A 10,345-nucleotide genomic window follows, 5' to 3' on the forward strand; every position below is an offset into this window, starting at 1 on the left:
GACCCAAATCTGCCAGCACCTTGACGTGGACTTACCAGCCTCCAGTATTGTAAGAAATAAATTTCTGTGGTTTATAAGCCACCCAGTTTATGGTATTTTGTATAGCTTCTCAAACAGACTAAGACAGCCCCATAGTCCCAAATTATGTGCTGTCAGAGGAAGTTAACAATGACTTTTTTTTTTTTGAGACAGGGTCTTGCTCTGTTGCGAAGGCTAGAGTACAGTGGTGTGCTCCCGGCTCACTGCAGCCTCATCTCCCAGGCTCAAGTGATCCTCCCACCTCAGCCTCCCGAGTAGCTGGAACTGTAAGCATGTGCCACCAGGCCTGGCTAATTTTCCAATTTTTTTTGTAAAGATGGGGTCTCACTATATTGCCCATGCTTGTCTCGAACTCCTGGATGCAAGCCGCCCTCCTGCTTCAGCTTCCCAAAGTGCTAGGATTACAGAAGTGAGCCACTGTGCCTGGCCCCACTCGTCATGTTCTGTTTCTTGATCATTGCAGCCTCGACCTCCTGCAATCCTCCCACCTCAGCCTCCTGAGTAGCTGGGACTACAGGCATGCCCTGCCATGCTCAGCTAATTTTCTTAATTTTTTTGTAGAGATGGGGTCTGCTATGTTGCCCAGGCTGGTCTCAAATTCCTGGGCTCAAGAGATCCTCTTGCCTTGCCCTCCCAAAGTGCTGGGATTATAGGCATGAGCCACCGCGCCTGGCCTCTGTTTTCTATTTCTTATCTTCTGAGTGGCTTCGCCATCCATCTGCCACCCCATCCAGAGGGCTCTTCCTAGACTCCTCTTTTTCCTAAACCCCTACATCCTATGGCCACCAGGGGCTTTCTCTCCTCTCCATCCCACTGCCACTACCTGCTTGAGGCCCCACCCTCTCTCCCTGGTACTGTACCTGCTAAAGAGAAACTTGTCTCTCTTTTTTTTTGAGACAGAGTCTCACTCTGTCACCCAGGCTGGAGTGCAGTGGCGTGATCTCAGCTCACTGCAACCTCTGCCTCCCGGGTTGAAGTGATTCTTCTGCCTCAGCCTCCCAAGTGGCTGGGATTACAGGCATGCACCACCATGCCCAGCTAGTTTTTGTATTTTTAGTAGAGACGGGGTTTCACCATGTTGGCCAGGCTAGTCTCAAACTCCTGACCTCAAGAGATCCACCCGCCTTGGCCTCCCAAAATGCTGGGATTACAGGCGTGAGCCACCAGGCCCGGCCGATTTGTCTCTTTCATCCTCCATGCTGCTGAGGCAGCGAAGTGATGCCTGATGCTGCCACTGTCCTGCACAAAACCCTCTGGTGGGTCCCCATTGCCAGGGGCTGAGTCCCATCTCTGACATTTATTGTGATCTCTCCATTTTCTCACCCCTATAATACGTGTAATAATAAAGTGTCCTTCAAGGGGTGGTGGAGATAGAGCTACCTCCTGCCCGCCTCTTGGGATTACGTTTCTCACTCTGCACTGCCTGCCAAGCCACAAACGTGCCAGACCGTCTCATGCCTCCGTCCACAGAATTTCTTTGTCTCGAATGCCTCCTCCTGAGCCGACTTCTCTGCCTGCTCAGCCTCTCCCTATAAAGAGGACTTTTCCTGGGCGGGCGCACTGGCTCATGCATGGAATTCTAACACTTTGGGAGACTGGAGCGGAAGTATCCCTTGAGCTCAGGAGTTTGAGATCAGCCTGGGCAACATGGCAAAACCTGGTCTCTGCTAAAATAAATAAATAAGTAAATAAATAAATAAAAATTAGCCAAGTGTGGTGCCACACACCTGTGATCCGAGCTGTTTGGAAGACTGAGGTGGGAGGATTATGGGAGTTGGAAGCTGCAGCGAGGTATGATTGCATCACTGCACTTCAGTCTGGGTGACAGAGTGAGACCCTGTCTCAAAAAAAAAAAGAGGGTTGTTCCTGTCCCCCAGCTCACCACTTGCTCTGGCCTTTTCAGTCCACCTTTTTCTCAAGCACAAGTCATAGAAACCCATACAAAAGAAAGATGGCTGATAATTACTCACCCCAAAGCATTCATTCATTCAACTAATATTCATTGGGCATCTACTACATTCCAGTCCCAGCTTTAGGTGCTGGGGATCGAGTAGTAAACGGAACAGGAAAAACACCTGCCATCATAAAGCTCATAGGCTAGTGTGTGTGTGGGGTGGGAATGGACGGGGAGAATACATTCATAAACGAATGAAGAAATACAATATATAGTATGGAAGATGCCAGTGACTGCTGTGGAGAAGAAGCAAGGAAGTAGGGACAGGGACTGGTCCTTTTGAACTTAGGTAAGCCTTCACTGAGAAGGTGATGTTGGCACAAAGATCCAAGGGAGGTGAGACACCTGTGGGCAAAGCATTGTGGGCAGAGGGAACAGCATGTGCCAAGCCCCCGAGGTGAGCACGTGCTTGGCATCTTCCAGGAAGACCAAGGAGCCCCTGGGGCTGGAGCCAGAGGAGAGAGAGTCTTAGGAGATGGGGAGGCTGGGGGGTATCGGGGAGCCAGTTTCCGTAGGGCCTCGTGGGCCATTTGTGGAGCTTGAGGATAGGAGAGGACATGACTGACCATGATTTCAAAACTCCCTCTGTTTTTGTTTGTTTGTTTGTTTTGAGGTGGAGTCTCACCCTGTCGCCAGGCTGGAGTGCAGTGGCATGATCTCGGCTCACTGCAACCTCCGCCTCCCAGGTTCAAGTGATTCTCCTGCCTCAGCCTCCTGAGTAGCTGGGACTACAGATGTCTGCCACCACGCCCAGCTAGTTTGTTGTATTTTTAGTAGAGAAGGGGTTTCACCATGTTGGCCAGGATGGTCTCAATCTCTTGACCTCATGATACACCCGCCATGGCCTCCCAAAGTGCTGGGATTACAGGCGTGAGCGACCGCGCCTAATGCTCCCCTCTGGTACCGTATTATAGACCGGGCTGGCCACAGCAAGGGTGGCCACAGGGTCTGGTTCCGAGGTGAGTGCAGTCATCCAGGGAAGAGAAGATGGTGGCTTGGCCCAGGGTGGTGGCAGTGGAGGTGATAATGTGATAACCTGCTTTTTGCCAGCCAAAACTAACTCTCTCTTTCTCAGACTAAAAGCTGTTCAGGCTTTATGTTAGCCGGACAGATTCCATCTCAGCTTCTACATTTTAGTTATTTTCCCACCATTAAGTATGTAACTGTAGTATGCAGCTGGGGCGAGCTGACACTGGGCACCTCCAGGAATGCATTTGTTAATAAGAGGCTGAGTGGTACCAGCAGAGCCTGGGAACGCAGGTGCCATTGTGCGCCCAGAGCCCCCATTGTCTGTAAGTTGTGTGTCTTTCATGACAGCTTTACCCCTCGCACTTGGCACTGTTTTATTTCTCATGTACTAGTTTATCTTTTAACTTTTTGCTTACTCTGCTTTTGTGAAAAATTTGCTTCAGCTAAGTTCCCCCTCCCTTTTGAAACTAGGGTATAAAAGACCACCTAACTTTCTTAGGGGCTGAGAGAATTTTGGGTGTTAGCCACCTCTCGGTCGCCGCATAATAAGGGACTCATAATTCAATCTCAGAGTGTGGCACATTCGTTGACTTGCTCAGGTACAACAATGAGTGGCTGGATTCTGACTGTACTGGGGAAGTAGTGCCCACAGGACCTGCAGACAGGTTACACGTGGCGGGGGTGGGGATGTGAAAGAAACAGAAGTCTGAGGCTGGGGCAACTGGGGGAATAGAGCTGCCATTTACAGGGTGGGGGGAAGGGGAAGATTTCAGTGAGGACAAGGGATTTGGGGACGATGGGGAGAAGGATGGTCTGTTTGGGACATAATGAATTTGAGATGCCTAGGGGATACCCCAGTGTTGAAATCGAGCTGGCAGCGGGACAGATGCTTCTGGAACTCAAGGGGAAGCCCAGAAAGGCTGGATGGTGCCCTGTGCTCTGCAGAGTAAATGACTACATGAACTCCTAACCTCAGGCCTGTAGCTGTTCATCAAGAAATGCAAAGGAAATAAGCAATTAGGGTCTAGTTAATTGGGGGCTGCTAGTCCAGGAGATGCTCTGCCCCATCTCCACCCTCAGGAGAAGCTGGGACTGGCTGTGAGGCAGTTTCTGAAGGGCCCTGTCACTTAGGCTAACATCAGTTGTGCCAGGCTGGGCACGGTGGCCCACACCTGTAATCCTAGCACTTTGGGAGGCCGAGGCAGGCAGATCACTTGAGGTCAGGAGTTCCAGACTAGCCTGGCCAACATGGTGAAACCCCATCTCTACAAAAAATACAAAAATTAGCTGGGCGTGGTGGTGCATGCCTGTCATCCCAGCTACTTGGGAGGCTGAGGCAGGAGACTCACTTGAACCCCAGAGGCAGAGGCTGCAGTGAGCTGAGATCACGCCACTGTACTCCAGCCTAGGCAACAGAGTGAGACTCTGTCTCAAAAAAAAAAAAAAAAATTGTACCAGATCCTCTTTTTGAAAAACCAAAGGCAAGGGGTATTGGTTACTGACAGTGTGGCTTTCATAACCAAATCCACTTGGCTCAAAGGCCATTTCTGTCACGGAGAGGGTCTGGTCTGTTGAGCTGTCACTGAGCAAACCTAGAGTCCAAGGAAAAGGCCTGCATTAGAGCCAGTTCCTGGTGCAATCCAATGTTGGGGCGATTTTTTGTGTTTCTTTTCCTCCTAGACTCCCCTCCCCAGAAAGCATTTGTCTGTAGACAGCCTGGGGCTCTGAGGTACCAGGTCCTTATGGAAATGAACAGAGAAAGAAGGAACGACAAGTGTTTTACAGAAAAAGCTGTCACCAAAGGAGAAGCAACATGGTAGCTGCAGTGCCACACAAGGATTTAATCACCAATGAACTGGAGAACAAAAGCATTTTGACCATAACATATTGTGATGGCAAAAACCGCAATTACTTTTGCACCAACCTAATAGTGTCATACCGGAAAATAGCATTGTTGGAAGGAGAACAAGAGAAAAACCTCAGCCTCTAAAGGAAAAATAGTGAAAGATTTCTATTATGTGGTTGCATATTTTTCTCCCTACTTGGATGGCTTCTGTGATTCCACCACACGTTACATGAGCCATCTGCCAGTCACCAATCTTAGATTTATGCAATATGGGCTCATTTGCCCCTTGGTCCAAAAGGGCCACTGTACTTGTTGCCACAGCAGGAAATTTCAAGACATGTCTATTTCTTGAAATGTACCTTGTAACCGACGAGGAAAGGCGTGCGCTTTAGATACGCACAGGAAAGACTAGTTTGGTCTCTTTGATTGGATATCACCAACTACAGAGTGTTCCTTCCCATGGAAACAGATGAAGCCAAGGAGAAAAGCATAAAATTATGAATGATTAAAAACGGTCTGTAACCAGCTTCCAATCTACTTGAGAAACAGGAGGGACGCAGCAGGCTGCAATAACGTCCCTCTCGTGAAAGAAAAAGAAAGAAATTGCTTCTGGTGTGAAAGTGTTACTATTTTAGGCGACAGTCATATTCATGGGTAAATCTGTTATCCGCACATGCTTCAGACACAGATGAACCTCAACGACAACGTATGCTAAGTGAAAGACAAAAGACCACATGCTGTGTGATTCTACTGAAATGAACTGTGCAGGACTGGCAAATCTTTAGAGACAGAAAGTCCATTTGTGGTTGCCCAGGGGCTGGGGGAGGGAGGGGACAGGGAAAATGGGGAGTGAGGGCTTCATGTTTGGGTGATGAAAATGTTCTAAAATTAGATTATGTGCTCCACAAATCTGTAAATATACTTAAAACGATCAAACAATAGACTTTCAATGGGTGAATTTAAGAGTACATAAATTACGTCTCAATAAAGCTGCTTTTAAAACAACCCTGCAGTCCCTGATGGTAACACAGTCACCTATAAGTTGAATCTGAAGGACTTTTTTTGTTTTTATATGATAAACATGACCAAGTAATGAAGTAAGATATTTTAATAAGATGAATGTTCTAAAAATCATTATTGGCATTGAATCCAATATGTGTGGTGTAAGAGAAGTAGAAGCCTGACTCTTAGAAGACACAGGAAGTGCCTTACTACGATGCTGTGTGCTCTCCCAAATGAACCTTCACCCAACGCCTAAGTGAAGACAGTTCTTCTCCCTCATTTCATCGTAATGAGGAGACACTGCCACCGAGGAACAGAAGCAGAGGAGGGTAAATTGGACGAAGAGGCCTTGTCTTCAGGTTCCCAGCTGTGCAATGGATCACATCTTTCCCATATATGGGGGTCTTATGCATCTCCACCTGGATAATATGCTGGTTAAGTGCAGCGATTGTGTCCTCTGTCCCCTGGAGCATCCCTCTGGCTCAGGGTAGGGCACACAGTAGGTCGCCAAGCCACAGTGGCTATCTTTGGCTGGCTGCTTTCCTTCCAAGAGGTGTTAAAGGCCTGGGTTAGGTGGGTAAGATCATTTCAGCTCCCCAAGCTTTCTCACTGGGCCATGTTGCATCCACCTGGAGAGACGATGTTCTCTGCTCTTCATGGACATTTCTGGAGCTCTCCAGCCATGCACAAAGATTGGTAAACTTCAGAACACAAAGGAGTGCTATCCTTCACACCTCCTGCCAGCCTGTCTTTTATTACTGATATCTACTAACTGGGCAGGTGTAATTTTAAAATGCATTGGTAAACTTTTTTTTTTTTTGAGACAGTGTCACTCTGTCACCCAGGCTGGAGTGCAGTGGCACAATCTCAGCTCACTGCAACTTCTGTCTACTGGGTGGAAGCAATTCTCCTTTCTCAGCCTCCTGAGTAGTTGGGATTACAGGCATGCGCTGCCACACCTGGCTAATTTTGTATTTTTAGTAGAGATGGTGTTTCTCCATGTTGGTCAGGCTGGTCTGGAACTCCCGACCTAAGGTGGTCCACCTGCATCAGCCTCCCAAAGTGCTGGGATTGCAGGCATGAGCCACTGTGCCTGGCTCATTGGTAAACTTTTCTAGGACTGCTTCCCATGGGGGTGGGGAGGTCACAGAATGGGGTTGTTAGACTCAGCGCTGTGGAAGCAACAAGGATCTGCCCTGCATGTCAAGTTCTTACACAGTGTTTGCCACCTAGCAGATACTCAGGGATGAGTTCTTGAACGAAGGGATTGAGGAATGAATGAATCTCCATGCCAATCACAAAGAAGAGAAATCTGAGAGTGAGCCTGGGGGGTGTCTGAGAACCAGGAGTATTTAGATCTAAGCCTTGACACAGTCTGCTTAGATTTTCTTGCTAAGGAAAGAGGAGGGGTCAAGGAGTAAAGGAAAAACAACAAAACCCCAAAGCATCTTAAAGTGCTCAGAGTTCCTGGGACAAGCTGTGGACTATTAATTGCAAGGGAAAAAAATCACAACAGACAATGGGTTTAAATGATCCCTACTTAGAAATATACCTTATGGTTTGCAGAATGACCTTGGAATTATATTGTCACCAGTCTTTCCAAATACTGAGAAATGTGACTTAGTAACAAAAGTCATCAGCCTGGGAAACATGGTGAAAACCCCTCTCTACAAATACAAAAAATTAGCCGAATGTGGTGGTGCATGCCTGTAGTCCCAGCTACTAGGGAGGCTGAGGCAGGAGGATGGCTTGAGCCTGGGAGACTGAGGCTGCAGTGAGCCGTGAAACCAAGAATTCTGATTCTACTTGTGTGAGTTTCATTGTGTTTGTCTACCAGGTCATTTGCAGAGCAGAGAGACCTCCTTCTTCCTGCTTTTTAATTTATTTTCTATAACATACACAAATACACGATATCCACAAAGAAGACAGTCAACCAATTTCTAACATCTGGATGTACCTGAGAAGACATTCTGAGCAGATGTATACTTGAGAATTGAGAGACGCATGAAAGAATATTATTTCAAAGATGAGGGGGAATTGGAACTGGATGACATTTTAGAGATTTGCCCTTATTTTTTCCTAATTGAAGCATATCACTTCCGTTAGGCTCATATTTAGAAACTGTTAAATGAGTGAGGGTATTAAGTCTCCAGGGTTTCCTGACTCTCAGTTGGATTATGTTTTTTATTAGATTCCAGTGGCACTGGGCATGTTACTTTAATCCATATTTAAACTAGGGTGACCTTACGTTCCGATTTGCCCTGGATGGTCCTGGGTTATACCTGTTGTCCCAGCAGAATTATTAATAGCGGCCTCCTCCACTGCCAATAGCATTCTGGTTTGCAATATTAAATTCTACAGTCACTCCAACTTTGACTCCTAAAAGGTTTCCAGAATATGCCGTACTTTCTCATTCATTGTTGCAACTTATGGCTATTTTATTGATTTTTGAGACCCATCTTTCTTTCCGTCGGAATTTAAGCATCCTTTGAACTTTAGAAGGCTCCTCACAGAAGTGGAAAGCCATCTACATAAAGACAACTGTTATTCATTAATAACATGTATTGGTTAATTAACATGTTGCTAATTAATAATTCTATTATTCGAGTTATATTCCTGTTTATCAAGGATATTAATTAAATTACATGTTAAGTATGCAATGAATGTCAATGGTTGAAAAGCACATACCTTCATAGCCAAAGAGAAGTAATAACAAAAAGCCTCCTATCTTGCGCGGCATCTTCCCGTCGTCCTCAGCTGAAGCTCTACCTTCCTGAACTGGAGACCTGGGCCAGGAGCAGGGGATTAAGTTGAGCCCTGGCCTCGTTAAGCATCTTACTCCATTTAGTTCTTAGGTCTTGGGCTGAGCCCCATCAAGTTAACCCACAGAGTTACCTGCCTCAACAAGAAAGTCTCATGGAAGATACTAGCATCAGCTGAGATTGGGTTTGTGAGGAAGATACTTTTCATTCTTTTTTTTTTTTTTTTTTTTCTGAGATGGAGTTTCACTCTTGTCACTCAGGCTGGAGTGCAATGGTGCAATCTCGGCTCACTGCAACCTCTGCCTCCCGGGTTCAATCTAGTCTCCTGCCTTAGCCTCCTGAGTAGCTGGGATTACAGGCACCCGCCACCCTGCCTGGCTAATTTTTGTATGTTTAGTAGAGATGGGGTTTCGTCTTGTTGGCCAGGCTGGTCTCGAACTCCTGACCTCAGGTCATCCACCCGCCTCAGCCTCCCAAAGTACTGGATTACAGGCGTGAGCTACCGCGCCTGGCCCATACTGTTTTCATTCTATCTTTAATGTAAGGGAAGCAACGGAGGGAGAGAGGAACTAGAACCAGAAGTCTCAGGTCTTCATCCTTTCTTCGCCATCATCTTCTAGGGGGCAACCTTGAACAATTTCCTGCCAAATAAGCATTAGCATTCTCAAATTGTATGAAAATGTCATGGATTCCCCTCTTTGAAAGCAACTAGGCATCATGTGCACACCTATTCACTCAGGAAAAGGCTAAATTTGGTGGTGGGAGGACAGTTACACAAAGCTGTGCATTGCTACTTATAACAACAAATTGGAAACTATCTAAATGGCCAAGGTTAGGGGCTGGGTAAGTCGGAGATGAATGCAGCCAGTAGGGTTAAGCGCACAGACTGCCAACCCAGACTGGGGGCAAACTGCAGCACCAGCACTTTACATTGTGACCTCAGGGCAAGTTATTAACATCTCTGTGCCTCAATTTTCTCCTCTGTAAGATGACTTTTTTTTTTTTTTTTTTTTTTTTTTTTTTTTTTTGAGACGGAATCTCACTCTGTCGCCCAGGCTGGAGTGCAATGGTGCGGTCTTGGCTCGTTGCAACCTCCAGCCGCTTGGTTCAAGCGATTGTCCTGCCTCAGCCTCCCGAGTAGCTGAGACTACAGGCGCTTGCCACCATGCTGGCTAATTGTTTTGTATTTTTAGTAGAGACAGCATTTCACCGTGTTAGTCAGGATGGTCTCGATCTCTTGACCTCGTAATCCACCCATCTCGGCCTCCCAAAGTGCTGGGATTACAGGCGTGAGCCACTGTGCCCGGCAATAATACCTACTTTCTAGAGTTATTTTGAGGCTTTCATGAGATCATATATACAAAATACTTAGCACAGTGCTAGACATAGTTAGCTATTATTTTTACATCACCATTCAGAATAAAGTTGATAGGAGGAAAAGGGGATTTGTTTAATAGGTATAGAGTTTGAGTTTTGTAAGATGAAAACGTTCTGGAGATCTGTCTCACAACAACGTGAATATACTTCACACTACTGAACTGTATACTTAAAAATGATTAAGGCGGGCTGGGCGCAGTGGCTCATGCCTGGAATCCCAGCACTTTGGGAAGCCGAGGCAGGCAGATCACTTGAGGTCAGGAGTTTGAGACCAGTCGCGTAACATGGTGAAACCTCATCACTACCCAAAATACAAAAATTAGCTGGGTGTGGTGGCAAGTGCCTGTAATCCCAGCTACTTGGGAGGCTGAGGCAGGAGAATTGCTTGAACCCAGG

General features: G+C 46.7%; 1 protein-coding gene across 2 annotated transcripts in view; it reads right to left on the reverse strand.

The window, feature by feature from the left end:
• The window catches only part of RS1 (retinoschisin 1), a 30,200-nt gene extending 21,589 nt beyond the window's left edge, over positions 1 to 8,611 (reverse strand). The window contains exon 1 of one of the 2 annotated variants that reach the window (XM_032286026.1): positions 8,499 to 8,611. In XM_032286026.1, coding sequence (XP_032141917.1) covers positions 8,499 to 8,550 — 52 coding nt within the window. In that variant the 5' untranslated portion in view covers positions 8,551 to 8,611. The remainder of the gene's footprint in view (positions 1 to 8,498) is intronic. The other variant, XM_032286027.1, reaches the window with a different exon arrangement.
• Positions 8,612 to 10,345: the final 1,734 nt, after the last annotated feature.

Source organism: Sapajus apella, unplaced genomic scaffold (assembly GCF_009761245.1).
Source record: "Sapajus apella isolate SASKATOON/1434 unplaced genomic scaffold, GSC_monkey_1.0 scaffold17, whole genome shotgun sequence".
Taxonomy (NCBI): domain Eukaryota; kingdom Metazoa; phylum Chordata; class Mammalia; order Primates; family Cebidae; genus Sapajus; species Sapajus apella.